This window comes from Alexandromys fortis, unplaced genomic scaffold, assembly GCF_014885135.2.
Source record: "Alexandromys fortis isolate MF-2015 unplaced genomic scaffold, M_Fortis_MF-2015_v1.1 scaffold_36, whole genome shotgun sequence".
NCBI lineage: Eukaryota > Metazoa > Chordata > Mammalia > Rodentia > Cricetidae > Alexandromys > Alexandromys fortis.
The window spans coordinates 11,402,103-11,419,807 of NW_026067915.1; the positions used below are offsets into that span (position 1 = coordinate 11,402,103).

The following is a 17,705-nucleotide window of genomic DNA, read 5'->3' on the forward strand; positions in this document are numbered from 1 at the left end:
TTTTTGGGTTTTGCTTCAGATAACATCAGTTTTCTACAGCTTTTACACATTTTATTTTGTGGTTTAAACAATCCTCAGCACCACAGTTTAGGCCTCTAGCTGCCTGGAGAAGGGTGGCAGCTGTTTGAGGACCCCAGACATGGCTGCCATTTTTAGCAGAGACAGAAAGGAAAGGATGCTGGGCTTTCCCTGGCCACATAAAGTGACTGTGCTCTTTGTCTCCAGCTACGGACAGCACTGGACAAGATCGAGGAGATGGAGATGACCAATAGCCACCTGGCAAAGCGGCTGGAGAAGATGAAGGCCAACAGGACGGCCCTTCTAGCCCAGCAGTAGGGGACGGACCTTCTGCCTGGGTGCTGCTCCGAGGGCCCTGCCCAGAGATACTGACTCTTTGTATATTGACACAAAGCTTTTCGAGTACTGTTTGAGTCTTGTCATTAAACAGCCACCTTTGTACTTTATAATTTATGAGAATGAAGCAGGTCTAATTGTCATGAATTTGGATTTTGTTTGTAGTTCACTTCTAGCGTGAGAACTAGTCTGTGCTGTTTTATTTTTAATTTTCAACATCCTAGAATCATGTTTTCTCACCATCTTCCTCCAGCTGCCTCATTGACTGGGCACGTGGGAGGCTGTGGTGTGGGTCTGGAGGATGGCCGTTCTGAGTGCTGAGACACTTGCTGGAGACCTCAAAACACAAGTGCCTTCTCCACGGTGTGATCCAAGCTTCAGAGACCGAGTGGCCAAGATTCCTACTCTTCTCCCAGAGCATTTATATTTCAGTGAGGAAGTATTCAGGGGTGGGGAGTCTGTGTTTCGATCAAATTTATGTTTGGAGAAAAAAGGCCTTTTTTTGTAAGATATTTAAATTTATATAAAAATGTTAGAAAATGGGGAGTGTACATTAAATTTGATTGCATGAGGCAGAGGAAGTCTAGGCTTTTACTCTTAAAATTAAGAGTAGGGTCTTTAGTCTCCGTATCCACTGTGCTGTTCCTTGTAGTTTCATCTGCTGCTGATTTATGAAATGAAACCTCAGACAAGCTTGAGGGGTGAGGGAGGGACAGTACAGGCAGGTAGGGAATCTGCCTGAAGAACTATTAAACACACCCTCTGCCAACCAGAATTGGCGGACACAGTCATTGTTGCCGAAGCTTTTTAGGACAAATCATGGCAACCATGTACAGTCCTGTCTTGCCTTCTTCTTTTCTCAAGACAAGATAATCCAGAACACAGAACCTTTTAAGTTTTTTGAGAGACAGCGTCTGTGTAGCCCAGGTTGGCCTCCACCTCATAGACGTCATCCTTGTGCCTTTTGGGTGCTGGGATTCCATTCATTGCCTGGCTCTAGAAGAAACATGCCTAAGAACTTGCATTTCATCTTTATAGACCAGTTCAAGATATCTCCCTCCCCTACCATAGCCACTTCACAGGGTTTGTGATTCTCTTTTGTCAGAATCAAGGTGGTTTCATGAGAATGATTACTGTAGCTCAAAGTGTTTACAAAGAAACTATATTGAGGAAAAGTCTAATGAATCAAAGCCTCTTAATAAATCTAGACTTGGAACTAGATAATAAAGGTAACTAAAAAGTGAGTAATAGTTGTTCCCTTCTTTAGTCACTAGCCCTTCATTTTTAGGGTATGGAAACTGTCCTGAGCTGAGAACGCCCTGTGCGCGTCCTAACAGGAACTACAGGTGTGTGGGTGGGGCAGGGATGCTACACTTAAGTGATCCAACCCTTCACATGGAGAAGGTACCCATCCTGGGTACTGAGACTCTCCTGAGAAGCCCTGGCCCTAGCCCTTGTTACTTTAGTTTTTTCCAATTGAAATGGCTCTATTTCTTCATGATAAGTTGTTTTCCCTGGAACCTTCTTCATTGTTTCCTGTGGTCTGTGCTTTACTTTCAACCCTGAGGCATCAGTCCTTGGGCCGAGTGCTATATTTTTCTGAGGCAGGGTTGGCCTTAAGGTAGCTTATCTGGGCATTGAAGAAGAGCTCTATCCTTATTACTGGTTTTAGAGCTCCTGCCAACTCCCAGTGGACTAGATTTGACCACCTACCCCAGCAAGTCACCACAGTTAAGCAGTGAAGGCAAAGAAAGATTCACTTCTTGTGACCGTGTTGGTAAGAACAGATATGAGTTCTGGAATCCCAAATTAATTTTCCAAGTGTTAATGGTGTGAAAGAGGGAGGAAAGGAGACAATTGGGGTATGCACTGCTGATGTTGGCAGGCCAGTGGTCTGACTGGTAATTAAGTCCAGGTCCCATGAAAGGCTCTGGAGAAGTGCTGGTGACATCTCTTGATGGTTTTCATTGACATCATTTCCCACTCCAAGGTGCAGCCTTGTCCTTGTCAGTACTTTCTCATTTTGAGGGATAATCTGTGCTATGAATGTTACTTTGGGAGGCACCGGTCCTGTCATTCCTTAATTCCAAAGTAACTCCAAAACAGAATGACTCTGGAGGGAAAAGATAAAGCCAGAGAGGGGCAAAATAGTAGCTGAAGTCAGTGTCTCTTTTTTGCTTCCCCAGAATCCTCCAAATAAGAATACCTAGAAATATATTCAGAGCCACTAAGGGGGCTAGTTATGTCCCTAATAATGAATTAGCCTTGACTACGGACTGAAAAAGTCTCAGCTCAAGCTTTCTCCAGTCAGTACCAACGCTATTAACATATTGCATTAGTAACTATCTTTTCTTACTGTTGACCAAATACCTGACATTGGATGGATTTATCTTGGCTCACGGTTTAAGACCACGACAGGAAAGGTGTGGGAGAATTCACGGGCAGGATTTGGCAGATGGTTCTCAAGCAGGGAGCCTTTTACCAGGCATTCTGTTCACACTTTTCAAGTCTTGGATGTCAACATGTAGGAGTTTCACTGAGTGGACCCTCAGAACACATTTGCCAGTGCCCAGTACAAAGCCTAAGGTCTCTAGCTGTGTTCATCTCTTAACAATTACAGATATTCTGTCTGCACACTCCTCTGCAACTCTAAACATGCTCACACTCTGTTCATGTTTTCTCGCAGTTGACCTCATAGTTCTCATCTTTCTGCTTGAAATGTCATTATCAACCTCAATAAACACAGTGATAACCAAGCCACCACCCAAAGGTTAAGCCGACCTGAAACTGTCTCTGCCAAATAACTTAATCCATTACCTTTAAATTCAGTCTTACTCAAGGACACCAGAAAAGACAGAGCCAGGTCTTTGCCAGAATGCAAATCAGAATAGCCTAGATCCCACTAGTCTTTGTTCCCTTCTCACACCACGTGAGCCATGTCCCCACTGGCTGCATTTCTTCTAAATTCCCAACAGACTCACCCATGAAGTTCTGATTACAGTATTCCAGAGCTCCCCAGCCTGTAACTCCAAACTTTTCTGCATTCCTCCTGTACACCTGTTTAAAGCTTATAAACCACATGACAAGCTTATCAGAACAGCATCCCTTGGTTGTCCATACCAGTACTTTTAGACAGGTTCATACAGAAACAGATTCATGGGATGTATAAAAGGGATTTACAAAGAAAGGACTGAGCAGTCTGAGCAGTACAAGGATGGCTGCCTGCAAGTTGGAGGATAGAAAACTTGGTAGCTGCCCAGTTCATAAAGCTGGATGCCTTAGTAGGCCCAATCTGGCATCAAAAGCCTAGGAGATCCCTAGAGAGGAGTCTTGGTATTGCGTCCACCTTGGAAGGCTGAAGAATTTCAGAGTCTGATGGCAGTGTCAGTGAAGGATATAGGCAGGTGTACACTTTTTCTGGTATCTGGACTACTGGAAGTTGCTCTTGCTGCCCACTTAGAGAGTGTCTTCCCCAACCAATTATCTGCTCCGGAAGCACTGTCACAGACACACCAAAGTGTCTTTCCTAGGTACTCTAAACCCAGTCAAGTTAACAAGAACATCAGGACTTTGTGAAACAGGGTCTTGCTCTGCAGTGCAGTCTCCATTGACCTGGAACTTAGTATGTAGACCAGGCTCGCCTCAAGTGCACAGATCCACTTGCTTCTGCCTCCACGTGCTGGCATCAAGGCGTGTATCACCATATCTTTAGGACTTTTTTTTTTTTTTTTAAAGCAAAGCTGGAGTTTATTAAGGGATGAGCACTGAGGGAGGAGATATGCAGGGAACCCAAGACATGGACTTCTCAAAAGTTGCTGTTCTAGGGCTTCCTTTAAAAGGAATTTCAACTAATGCAACTTAGGGTATCTGATAATAAATTTCCAGAATAAAAACATTATAGCATGGTTTCAGAAAACTTCAAGAGTTTTTTTAAGAGTGTGTGTAAAAATGCCTTCTGAGGTGCCTAGGGCTTTTTTGAGTCTTCAACACAACCCAGTATATACTAGGTGAAATCATCTTAGATAGTTTCCAATGTGAAGTTACACACCAAAAAAAAAAAAAAAAATCACATCAAGCAAGATACACGTGAGTTTATTTGCAGTCAATCCACACATGAAGGCAAATGAGAATTTTTAACATTTAAGTTATAGCAACAACTCTGGGAGACGAAGCATGAGCAGCGAGCACTGGAAACCCCGGAGCACACCAGCTGCCCTGTGGCGTCCTCATCTGTAGAATGTGCTTCGTCTTGAACAGTGGATGCACAGTCACTAAGGTGGCTACGGCCATATTTAACACCTCTCAAAGACTTTGTACAGATCTGGCAGGTTGGCGAGTTGCAGGACATTGCCATCCTCTGTGAAATGCTTCGGAGGCAGAAGGTGTGAGCGGAAGGCTTTATAGATAATGTGTTCCACAGTCCACTTCCAGGGCTTTGGGGTGGAGCCAGGCATGTCACTCTGGAAAACACGTGAAATGCATTTATCTCCCCTCATACTGGCTTTCCCACTGACATGATAGGCACTGGGCCTGGAAGGGTCTTAGTGGTGTGTGTAATGGGGCTTCTGCAGGACAGTCTTGAGGATCCCACAGGTCTGAGCAGAAGAAGCAGAGTTTGTGAAGAAAAGAAACTTGAGGGACCACTGCCTACATTTTTGTTTCCACTGTGGTGGATCTAACATTTCCGAGCCTGGTTCCTGGATCGTAACTCGACAGCAAACGTGGGGTGTCTTAAAGTGGCGCTGCTCTGACACTCCAAGGAGGATAAACCTGCCTCAGCGTGGCTCCTCTCCGTGTAAGCCTTGGCTGCCCCCTGTATGTGTTCTTTTCCGTCTGCTGTCTGGTTCCTATCAAATAAACTTAGAACAGTTTGTGTGTCCACTTCCCACCAGGGTGAGAGAATTCTTGGGGTCTCCGCAGGAGCCAGGGCTAACTTCTGTTCCACCACTGTAAAGCACGGGAACCGGAGCACACCAGGGGTCCTGATCAGGGGACAGCATGTTCACCACCACTAACTCTGAAATATGAAAGTGTCACGGGCAACGCTTGAGTATCTGTCAGGCTCTTGGATCATTCTGGAGGGTATGTTCTAGTCCAACAGAATGAAGTAAAGTTTATGAATAAAAGCTGGCCATTGTAAAGAGATGGGTGTACTGCTACATGCCTATAACCAGCACTTAGGAGGCTGAAGCAGGAGCATCCAAAGTTCAAAGCCATATGCAAATTCCTGGGGGCTGTTGTTTGAACTCTGTCATATAAAGCAAAACTGTAGGACTTTATAGAGATTATTTAAATCCCATATCCTAAAGGTACATGAAACCCACCCCAGTCCTGGATGCCAACGTGCACTAATTACCACAGTACCTGCTGGCCTGAGAGGGCTGACTCCTCCAGTATATACTGCTTCCGAATGGAGTAAAACATAGCACATTCCTTACTGAGGCTTTCAAAACATTCCTTCTCTTCATCCCAATTTACCTGATCCACAGAATTCAATACAAGAAAAGCATTTAATGCGTGCTTTAACATTTTGTGTCTAAATATCACAGACCTGAGCTGGAGAAATGGTGGTTAAGAGCATTGGCTGCTCTTCCTAAAGGACCCAGGTTCAATTCCCAGCACCCACATGGCAGTTCACACCTGCCATGTAACTCCAAGATCTAACACTTTCATACAGACATACATGCAGGCAAAACACCAATGCACATAAATAAAAATAAATAAAAAATACAATCAAAACAAACAAACAAACAAACAAACAAACAAATGCCACAGCCCTAACAGGCAATAAGAACTGTGACTCGCAGCACTGACACTTGACTGGGATGACTATGGTATGGGCTGATGGGCTCTCAGCTATTTTGCTTTGTTATCCTTTTAGTTCCAGATGAAGGTACTCTACCTCCAGTTCACAGATACAGACAGACAGACAGACATGACACAGACACACACATGCGGGTAAGCACTGCTTAGCATCTGCTGTTACATACCTCTGTGGCCAGTCGAAGGATGAAGAGAGGCAGTCCCTCCAAAGGGGGAACATAGTTGTCAATCAGAAGGGGTAATCCAATCAGGTTCCCTTCCTGCTTGGGGAGGGGGACAAAAAGGGAGAGTAAGACATAAAGGCATCGCGGCTGATAGGTTCATTCCTCTTGTGTCTCTCCAAGCCTGTACTGGGTGCAGGTTGTAAGCTGCACACGGGCCTTTAATCAGGAACAACTTTTCCTTCTGGATCTGCTCAGAAATGTCAGGACAGGAAGCCCCAAAGAACAAGGGGAAGGGGAAGAAATGAAGCAGGTGGCATAGTTTCATTCTCCATGTGGCCTGTCAGGACTGGGATTCAGCTTTCCGTCACCCGGAACTAGGAACAGCATGACGGATGAGTTTGGTTTTATCATCTCAGGTGCAAACGGGGACTGGAGAGAATGTCACACATGCTGCTTCTGAGGGGAGGCCAGCCTTTTAGTTCTGGCCAAGGAACTTGACCCTTATCTGAAAGAAAGCTCAAAGGCATGCAGATAGCTGCCCCACCTCATCAATTTCCAAAGAGAAATAGTCTGCAAGCATCTCAGCTTTCTTCTTCAGAAACTCAACAATGTATTCTGCAAGTCCTTCCTTCGGGCCATCTTCCTCTGTCCAGCCACTTTCAGGACTGTCTAAGGCCAGCATGGCGAGCTCAAAGAGTGGTGCTGGTTCCTGGGAAGAAGCCACAACGTAGGGATTCAGTGGGAAGCTTCAGTCTGAACAGACCAAACTCAGTTCAGATATAAAAGCACCAACAGAGACAGAATGCCCGCTCATCAATGCAGGCTTCAGTAGCAGACAGGGAATTGTTATGGAGAGTTGACATGCACCACAATGAGCAAACAGATGTGGCATCTATAGGACACGCCTGGCAAGGTAAGAATGTAGACTCAGGTGCGCAAATAACATAAATACGAACTCATGCTTCAGGCATGAAACAAGTCTCAGTAAGTGTGAACACACCCATGAATGTTCTTCAACCAAGCTAGAATTAAAGTAAAAATCAGTAACAGATTTCTGGAAAACCTCCAAGAGACTACATGCTAAATGATGCAGATCTAAATAGACAGTCCAGCCTACTGAGAAAGCTCCAGGTCCTAGCAAGAGACTAAGACCTTTACAAACAAAGCAATGACAAAAACCAAGACGAAGGGATAGATCCTGGGGAATAAACCTGATACTCCTCCGGCCCTACACACATGCATACACATGCATCCAAACTGAGCACCCACACAAAGCAAGGAAGAGACAACCTGAACAACTCTATCTGAGTAATAACCTAAATCTCTAAGAATTTCCTATCATGGAATTGTCAAGCCCAGATTGTTCTAAACAATGGGTAAATAATAACAACCCTACAGAATGCCTTCAGAAAAAACGGCAAAGGAAAGCTTACAGACTCATCTTTGAGGTCAACATTATCCTCTGCTAAAACCACATAAATACAAAACAAAATAGTAATACTCATGAACACAGATTTAAAAAAACTTATAAATACAACTTGAGGAAATGAAATCTGGCAACACATAACCAAGCAGGGTTCATCCCAGGAGGTCCAGGTTAGTTTAACACATGCAAACTAGTCAATGCATTTCACAACATTAATAGTCTAAAAATTGAAAAAGCTTATCTTAAAGGAAGAAGAAAAAGCATTTGAAAAATTTTCACATTTATTACTAAATTTTAAAAAACTGAAGAGAATTTCCCCAACTTCCTAAGGGTTCCCACAAAAACTCTCTCCCGGCTACCAACATAATTCAACAACAAAAGTCTGACTACTTCCCCAAGATTGCAACAAAGAGAAGGGTTTCCATTCTTGCCAGTTCTATTAGCTCAGATTACAAGCCATCAAGAAAATGGTGAGCATCCAAACTGGCTTTAAGCCTTCACTTCCAACATTATAACCATTCATGTAGAAAAACAGACTCTATATAAGCACCAAACTAGCTGAGGTTAGCAAAGCTGCAAGATACAACGTCTATGTACAAAATTCATGGCATTTCTGTAGTCTGGCAATAAACATTAGACTCTGAAGCTATTAAGCTGCCAGGTACAGCACCATAAAAAAGTGAAACATTAATAAAATTTATCTTTTCTCAAAAATTATCTACAGATACAATACAATCTTAATCAAACTTCCAAAGGCTAAATTAAAACTTGGCACCAATACCTTCTTGATATTGTTAAGGTTCAGTTACTACAGTAACACAAAGTAAAGAAAAAGCAAACACACACCCATCCCCACTCTGGCCATAGTTTTAGAGAAAATTTCTCCTTTTAATGGCAAGTAAATATGTAGTAACTTTATAGCAAGAAGCATTTGTTTAAGCTGGCTATAAAAGAAACTATTCATCTGAAAAGATTCAACAAAAGAAAGAAAAAAAAGAAAGAAAGAAAGAAAGAAAGAAAGAAAGAAAGAAAGAAAGAAAACTTCAGTGCATTGCAAATCATACGGCACAGAAACCCTTAAACATACTTTGGAACGTTTACATTTGCCACGGAGGAAGTCACTGTATAGCTCATATTCTGAGAAACAACCAGCTGTCATTTCAGAAGTGAGGAGGAAAGAAACTTACCGATAACCTCAGAACACCAAAGTTGGCAAAGTCATAAATGAGTATCTGGTAGAACAGCTCTTCACTGAAAATAAAAATGAAAGACTTTAAGAAAAATAAATCTATGCTTGAGGGCTGAGCTGCAAGGACAAAATGGAACAAAGATGTTGCTGCCTGGCTGTGGACCTGGCTAAGAAGGTCTGTGTAAAGCAGGGGATTCCTAACGTGATTCCTGCTGGGACTCTGCGGCCATCCCTCCTGAACAAGTTCAAACACAGTCTGGCTCACCTCCTCCTCTCTAGTGCTCTAAGGGTTTCAGACGCCTGCAATAACACCTAACACACTGTCTACTTCCCTTCCCCAGTTAACAAAGAGCCTTAGAGCTCACCTTCTGGCAGTCCACCAGAAGCACCATAGGGTGCAGTGCTTGGCTAGCTCATGAAGGCCTGGGTTTCATCCTCAGCACCACAGAAACAGTTATATGGGGAAAAAGTACATGGAACATACAGAAAGGGCTGTTTTCCCTTTTTCATCAGAAATGGACGGAATTACACTGCACTGATTTTTTTGGGGGGGTGGGATAAAAGATCTTGCCCTGTAGCCAGCCCAATCTGGAACTCGCATTCCTTGTTTAACTACACCTGCCAAGTGCTGGGATTCTAGGTGTTTGCCCCACGTCTGGAAATGCACTGATATTTGAGTTAGTATGTTCCACTGGCTTACAATAATAGTCCAAGAATAGCAATTAAGTATGTATACTGAATTACTGATAAAAATCATGTTCTTCCTCATATGCAAACCCCAGCCTGTCGCATAAAGATATAAACACAGCACATGTGGGCACAGGACAGCATGTAGAAAGGAGAACAAGGAAGGCTAAACATTAGGGGTGAGACAGGGCTGAACACAGGTAAATGACCGGGTCATAGGGGTGAGACAGGACTGAACACAGGTAAATGACCGGGTCATGAAAGAAGACACAAGGCTAATTGTTTTTCTAGTTTCCATACTGTCACGTGGAATTTCCTACTTTAGGGAATCACTGTGGATGGATTTTGGATCTCAGATTAAGGACGACAGTAAGAAGCTGCAATTCTGGTACTAGCGTGACTGCTACCGTGCGATGAAAGAAGTCAAACACAGGTGAGCTGTAGAGACATGCAGGTCATACACTCTCATGTGCTAGAAAAGCCAAAGCAGGGAGCGAAGAGTTCCCCATAGCCCAGCTCATGGCACTCCAACATGGGGTGCAGCTGGCAGACCAAGGCTGTAAGGACGCTGTTTCTGGACTGCTGAGGTCATGTGCCCAGCTGTCTCACACTCTTGTTGTGGCAGCCAGGAGCAGGTCTCACTACAACACCTTCCCCACCATGGGAGACTGCATCAAAATGCAGCCCAGATAAACTTATCTTCCCTTATGTTGTCTCTCGCTATGTGTTTGGTCACAGAAATGAGAAAAGAAGCTAACACATCAAACAAGTCAAAGAGCAGTGAAACTTAGCACTATGCCAAAAAGACTCCAACCCAAGATGAATGACCCTGAATTCTGGAAAAGGTACCTGTGCTGGGAGGGAGCTTTGAGATTGGGGCTGTTTCTAGATCAGAGAAGGCAAATAGCCTTTTAGCTCATGCACCATGTAATGCAGTGCAGTGTCTGCTCCACTTGTTAAGACAGGAAGCACTGAGGTCACAGAAAGGCTTAGAATGGGGTCCTGGAGTAGATAAGTGATGCCCAGCAGACACAGGCAGCAGCGTCCTCCCATAGACATCACCTATTTGAGAATACACTTACACAGGCTCTAGAGCAATGGATTCTAAAGTCCCTGGAAACAATAAGAATGTCACCAGGTGTGAATAAGGCTAATGGCACTACTGGATTGCCTTTGCTATGTAGTGACTGGTGGCTTGAATACAAGCCTGTGTTGAATCCCCAGCGCCAAGAGGCGTGGGCTTCCTTCTCTTGCCTCCCTGTTGCACCTAAGAGACACCAGATCTCTAACAGCACAAAGCCCTAAACACCTGGTTTTTAGCCAATGTCTACTGAGTGCTGGGCCCAAGGATGGGCATCTCTAGCCATTTCTCCCTACAAAATACCAGTGACATTCAGTTTTACTAGTCTAATCTATAGGTCAAGACACAAGAGACACCGTATGGAAAAGACAATTCCCAACATGGAAATGGAAAACGTCGACCCTGGATCTGCATTCACGTCTGTGTCTCTCAAGGCCATATCTATCTATCTATCTATCTATCTATCTATCTATCATCTATCTATTTATCTATCTATCTATCTATCTACCTATCTATCTATCTATCTATCTATCTATCTATCTATCTATCTATCCTTTTCAGTCATTTTACCTGCTCCCCACCCCCACCCAGCACTGGTGCCTGTCCCCAGAGACTACTCTTCTGGTGGTTTTGGTGCTTTCACTAGATTTACCTGAGTTTGGTAGTATTGAGGAGGTATAGCTTGGTCTGGTGCTGTGCCAAGGCCCACTGAGGATTCACACAGCCCACAAAGGAATGGTTTCGGAGCATCTCCCGGAGAGCTAGAACACAAAACAGAAACCATGTAAGTAATGGAATCCTTTTGAACAGCTCTTCACACCCTAAGGCCCACACAAGCAAAGATGGCTCAACTAGGTCTCCTGCTGTAAGAAACCATACAATTTGCCTCTAAAGATGTATGGAGGAGCTGCTAAAAGATTAAGGAATGAAGGAGGAGTGAAAGGCTCCTCCAGAACTGGAACCTTCAGCTTTCATGGGCTCTAACAGTGTGAAAAGGAGAACAGATAAGAACGGTTTGAAGGGGCTGGAGAGATAGCTCAGTGGTTAGGAGCACTGATTGCTCTTCCAGAGGACCCTGGCTCAGTTCCCAGAACCACATGGAAACTCACAACTGTCTGCAACTCCAAGATCTGACCCTCACACAGACATACATGCAGACAAAACACATCAATGCACATAAAATAAAAATGAATTATTTTAAAAAAGAATGGTTTGAAATCGGGAGTCTGACAAACTAACATTAGTCCATAGCTGGAGCTGGAATTCTTAGATCTGCACCCTGCACACAAAGGGAAGCGATACCTGTGTCCATTCTCCAACCACCTGATGCCTTTTGTGTTAGCAGTAAAGAAAAAGAAAAAAAAACCAACCAAAACAAAACCCCTGACAACCAGAGTGTACAGCCATAATCTCATCCTCACATGTTTTTATAGGCAGCAATGATGACAGACTGTCTGAGAACCCAAATGGAGATATTGGTTTAAACTAATAACAGGCTTCAAGTAATCCCCAAAAAAAGTCTGAGTAACTAGCAGCTCTGTGTGTGTGTGGAGTGTGATATATATTATAAAAGAGAAGCAGGGAACCAAGTTTCAGAATCTTAAACAAGCACAGCAGACCTGGAGACTGAAACACTAGCAGAGAACACGAATGCACTCACACCCTCAAGAATGAAGCTCTCACCCAGCTGCAGGACACAACCGCAAATATCCAGGGAACTGGGAAGAACCCAGCAGCACTTCAGAACCCTGAAAATGATTACGCTGAGACAAAGGCAGGCAACAGATCACACAATGTCAGTGGACCTAAAGAGATTCTCACAACACAGTCCAGAGAGGCAAAGAGAAGATGTGAGGGCAGCTTAAGCAGCAATGAGAAAAACAAAACTTAAGTCTAAAGGGGGGGGGGGGGGGGGAGTGGAGTTAATATCTGAAACACTCAATGGTATCCCAGAGAGAGGAGAAATGTCAAGCCCCAGTTCTAGGAAATGCAAATAAACCCCCAAACCAAACAACATCACCTCCCTCAATACTCCCAACTATATGCAAGGGCTGCTGGGGAGTGAGAACTAAAGAGTGCTTACATACACTCAGGAAGAAAAGGGAGATTACCATGGGTATTAAATATTTGATTCATGGCTGAATTTTCAACAGTAGAAATCAGAAAAAAGGAGACCTACAATACACCAAGGAAAAACAATTGTCAACCTGGAGTTTTAAAAAATAAAAGTGAATTTGAGAGAATGAATTCAACTTGTCACAGCTGTTATTGATGTATCTGTGAGTGTTTGTTGTAAGAAGCGGGCTGCGTCTAGTCCCAGACTGGCTTACACCCAGCCAGCGGGATGCTTGTCTTCCCGGCCACCCAGCTAGCTTATACCCAAAATAACCACACAGAAATTGTATTAATTAAATTACTGCCTGGCCCATTAGCTCTAGCCTCTTATTGGTTAACTCTCACATCTTGATTAACCCATTTCTATTAAATCTGTGTATCACTGTGTGACTGTGGCTTACCAGCAAGATTCTAACCTACATCTGTCTCAGGCCAGAGATTCATGGTGTCTGCCTGTCTCTGCTTTCTTCCTCCCAGAATTCTGTTCTGTCTTCCCTGCCTATCTGAGTTCCGCCCTATCAACTAGGCCAAGGCAGTTTCTTTAATAACCAACGAAAGCAACACAAATACAGAAGGACCTCCTATACAAAACAGTTTTTACTGTTTTGTCACAGCTGTTGCTGATATATCTGTGAGTGTTCACTGTTTTAGTCATAGCTGTTGTTGATATATCTGTGAGTGTTCACTGTTCTGTAGGTTCTACAATTATGCCCCATAAAGAAGCTTACTTTCTTCATGTAATGGGATAAGCACCCCACCCCGACCCCCAGACACACACATCTCCTACCCTGTTCCACTGGGAACTCCGTATGTTTACAGGATGTTCTATGTAGGTGGAAATGATTACTTTTAAAGCTGGAGAACATCAAATAATCTAGACTAATAAGCTACTGAAGGAGAAAGAGCAATGTAATCCCTTGAAAGGAGGCCACAGAGTTCCTAAGAGGAATACTCATAGCCTCTCAAACCATCTCCAACCACTTAAGTGTGACCCAGTCAGCAGGAAGGCGGAATCCATGTCAGCTGGCTCAGCACATGGCCTTTTCACAGAACTTAAGGACCTGTATTTTACCCCATCCAAAATGCTCCTCTAGCCATAGAAAGCTTCTCTATAGTTTTTCCTCCATTATGCAAAGACAAAATAGATAAAATCCTTCTTTTATATCAGAGCTAAACCATACACCCTACTTCAAATCTGAGACCGTGGGTCTTAACACATTCTCAGCATCAACAGATAAAGCTAAGCTAAGGAGAATCCTAACGCCGAAGCCTCGCCTCTCAGGTATCAGCAGGTGAGGTGGGATACTGTTTATTTGCCCTTCTCTGGCGCACAGGGTTTCTTTCATTCTGCCTGATAAAACAGCAAGGTTCATTAAACAATCTGTGCAACCCCATGCATCTCATCTACCACTCCACATATGGTGCAACCCACTGCACAAAGTAATTAACTTATATCATGTTACAAATAATTAGCTGATCTGTGGCCCACCTGTGACCCTAGGTCAATAGTGTCAGCATCTGATCCAAGACTGACTGTTTACCAAAGAACAATGCAAGGATCCAACTTTCCATTTAAATACTAAGTGAAGAGGCAGGTGAGTTCGAGGCCAGCCTGGTCTACAAGAACTAGTTCCAGGAAAGGCTCCAAAGCTACAGAGAAACCCTGTCTTGAAAAAAAACCAAAATAAATAAATAAATATTAAGTGAGCCTACCCACAAAGGCCATTGCCAGTGCCAACTCACTATGCTTGGCTGTTCATCTTTGCTGTGCTTTATTTTGTTTTAGACATGAAGTCCTACTGTGTTGTCCAGGTTAGCCTTGAATTCCTAGGCTGAAGTGGTTCTCCTGCCTCTGTTTTGACAATGGTAGGGACTAAATGCAAGGACAGTTTTAAACTGTTCAGATATTCCATGTAACATTTTTCCTTTCCTCATCTCTTCATCCTCTCTATTAGAGGAGGTGGAGGCATGTGCCCTCTCCAAAGACTATCTGAGCATTAAGTTAGCATGCGTGGATATGTATATTTTTAGGTCACTTAGAGTCATCATCTTGGCCTCAGCAAGACTAAAAAATCTGACCACTTGATATAGGCTGACTTTACCCTGTACTGAACAGTTTATTTGTCAAAAACATCACTGAAATGATCTTTACTGACCTCCAAGACTGAGGGAGAGTACCTACAAACAACTGTGAGGAGTGCTGAAGAAGCCATGCAGCGGCCTGCCCTTCTTACGTGATTTAAAACTGCTTTAAGCTCCCAGCTGGGAAAGTAACACACAGGAAAGCGCAACCACAGCACATTTCATGGAAACGGAAATCAGGAGCCAACTGGCAACACGCACAACGGGCAGGAGCCTAGTCACAGGAAGATTTGCATCACATGTAACACGGACAGCACAAGAGAAGCGTAGGGTGGAGGAGACAGACAGACAGACAGACATGGAGCAATGTATGAAAGGAAAGTTCAGGCCTTCCTGTGTTGGCTCATACTAAATGGAAGAGGCCGACTCAGCGGCTACTTCAGAGGGTTCAGGGTTAGTGGGAATGGTGCTAACTTCCTCCTGAGCTATATGATCTTTTCAAAAAGTAATCCAGGAGGCCAATGTGGTGGCAGATGCCTATAATCTAGGACCTCGTAGGCAGAAGCAGAACTGAGATTAGTGTGGGTTACAAACTGAGTTCTAGGCCTGAACAAAATGGTGAAACTAACTCAAAACAAAACAAAATACAAAGTAACAATGCAGATGATCATAATTTATATTACATAATTTATAATCCTGAAATTGATTTGTTTTCATGTCTTTCTTCATTTATTTGTGTGTGGGGTGGTCATGCATGCATCACAGCACATACGTGGAGGTCAGAGGACAACTTTCAGGAGAGGAGTTGGTTTTCTCTTCAACCATGTGGGTCCCAAGTATCAAAGTCAGATTAAGTCTGGTGCTTTTACCCAAGGAGCCATCTTGCAGGCCCTTAGGATTTATTTACAACAGATGAAAACAGAAAGGTCACAGTTAGTTGACAAACTCAAGCACAGAGCTGCTGCTTGGAGCCTGCGCAATACTCACATTTGGAACAGCAGTTCCTCACAGGTGCAACAAGGCTTCGGGGGCAGCGTGGCTAAAAGGGTCATCATTCTCCTTACACATCTAATTATGGACTCCATCTACTCACTTCTAAAACCTTTTGGCTTCTTTTCTAGTAACAGAGACCAGGATGAAGTCTGGTACTCAACTACTCTCAAAAGCTATTTATGAGGGTAACAGGGACTTATCGGCCTTCAGGCTATAAAAATACCCATCTTCTTAACAAGTGTCTTACTGGTTATTTCTAATCAGTCGGTGATATTCTAGGATAAATCAATCTCATATTCTGAGGCACAGAACAGCTTAGTCAGTGTGAGGTCTCATGGTTGAAATGGAGTTTAGGGTGAACTCCAGCGGCGTGACCTGTCAACTCTCACCTAAGCACAGGGTGAACTCCAGCGGCGTGACCTGTCAACTCTCACCTAAGCTCAGGATGAACTCCAGCGGCGTGACCTGTCAACTCTCACCTAAGCTCAGGATGAACTCCAGCGGTGTGACCTGTCAACTCTCACCCAAGCACAGGGTGAACTCCAGCGGCGTGACCTGTCAACTCTCACCTAAGCTCAGGATGAACTCCAGCGGCGTGACCTGTCAACTCTCACCCAAGCACAGGATGAACTCCAGCGGTGTGACCTGTCAACTCTCACCCAAGCACAGGGTGAACTCCAGCGGTGTGACCTGTCAACTCTCACCCAAGCACACGGCATCTGACAGGATAAGTACTTTGCTGCTCATTCACGATGCTGCTTTTAGTAAAAGCAGAAACAAAGTAGAAACAATTGCAATGACCACTGTGCTAATCCCTTTCGTTACTAGGAATGCCAGTTAATCCTGCTTAAAGCCCTCCTCTTCCCCTTGAGAACTGTCCTGTGGAAGGAAAACAGCCTGTCCAAGCAGCTCATGGCAGTACCTGACAGCATGAGCTCTCTGCATTTCCAAAACCCCGAGAGCCACACAGATCTCAGCACTTACGTACTCTCATGGCCTCGCTCGTTAATTTCTTCCTGGAGACTCAAAACACTGGTGAGGTTAATGATCCTCCTCCGGGGGTAACACGCCGCTGTCATTTCCTTCCGGGAGTCATCTTCCATCATCTCCACATCAGAATCGTCCCGGTGCCTCTTTCTGCAGTGAAAGGGAAGAACTGGCAGGTCATCATCCTTCCAGTTCATTTATTTTTAGTTTCCCGAGATAGGGTTTCTCTGTGGCGCCCTGGCCATCCTCGAACTCAGAGATCCTCCTGCCTCTTGAGGCACGCACCACCACTGTCCAGCTCCATTTTATTCTTTAACTCAGTGTATGTGCTGAACTTCAGAGAAAGGAGCAGCTTCTCTGTGCCGTGGCAGGTCAGCGGCTGTCCTGTGTCACGCTACTTCTCTGACAACCCTCAGATCTCAAGGGCCTTCAGCAAGTAAACTGGCCTTGCCAAGCCCCACTCATTCATGATTCCAAGATACATCCGTCTGTCTGCCCACGTGACACTGACCTGCACCAGCTGCACAGAGCAGTGAGCGCACTCTTAGGGGAAGCCCTCATGCTCGCTTTCTAGTGGGAAAGTTAGCAACAGAAAAGACTTTTAAAGTCCAATTTTAAATGCTTAACTAAAAAGCTATTTTATGTTTATGGCTGTTTTGTCTGCATGTATGTCTGTACACCAGATAAATTCTTGATGCCTATAGAGGTCAGAGAGGGCACTGGATTCCCTGGGAGTGGAGCTACAGACACCTATGACATGGTAGATGTTCTAGGTGCTAAGAATCATGGGTCATCCATAAACTG

General features: G+C 44.1%; 2 protein-coding genes across 7 annotated transcripts in view; one reads left to right on the forward strand and one right to left on the reverse strand.

Moving 5' to 3' along the window:
• Lrrfip2 (LRR binding FLII interacting protein 2) overlaps positions 1-1,598 on the forward strand; it is a 103,113-nt gene extending 101,515 nt beyond the window's left edge. For all 5 annotated transcript variants that reach the window (XM_050139226.1, XM_050139224.1, XM_050139222.1 and 2 more), the window contains one exon: positions 226-1,598. In XM_050139226.1, the coding sequence (XP_049995183.1) occupies positions 226-336 (111 nt within the window). In that variant the 3' untranslated portion in view covers positions 337-1,598. The remainder of the gene's footprint in view (positions 1-225) is intronic.
• Positions 1,599-4,430: 2,832 nt separating this feature from the next.
• Positions 4,431-17,705, reverse strand: part of Mlh1 (mutL homolog 1) — a 39,194-nt gene continuing 25,919 nt past the window's right edge. For both annotated transcript variants that reach the window (XM_050139218.1, XM_050139217.1), the window contains exons 13-19: positions 16,903-17,051; positions 11,377-11,485; positions 8,955-9,018; positions 6,886-7,050; positions 6,345-6,437; positions 5,719-5,832; positions 4,431-4,814 (exon numbers count right to left, since the gene is read on the reverse strand). In XM_050139218.1, the coding sequence (XP_049995175.1) occupies positions 4,647-4,814; positions 5,719-5,832; positions 6,345-6,437; positions 6,886-7,050; positions 8,955-9,018; positions 11,377-11,485; positions 16,903-17,051 (862 nt within the window). In that variant the 3' untranslated portion in view covers positions 4,431-4,646. The remainder of the gene's footprint in view (positions 4,815-5,718; positions 5,833-6,344; positions 6,438-6,885; positions 7,051-8,954; positions 9,019-11,376; positions 11,486-16,902; positions 17,052-17,705) is intronic.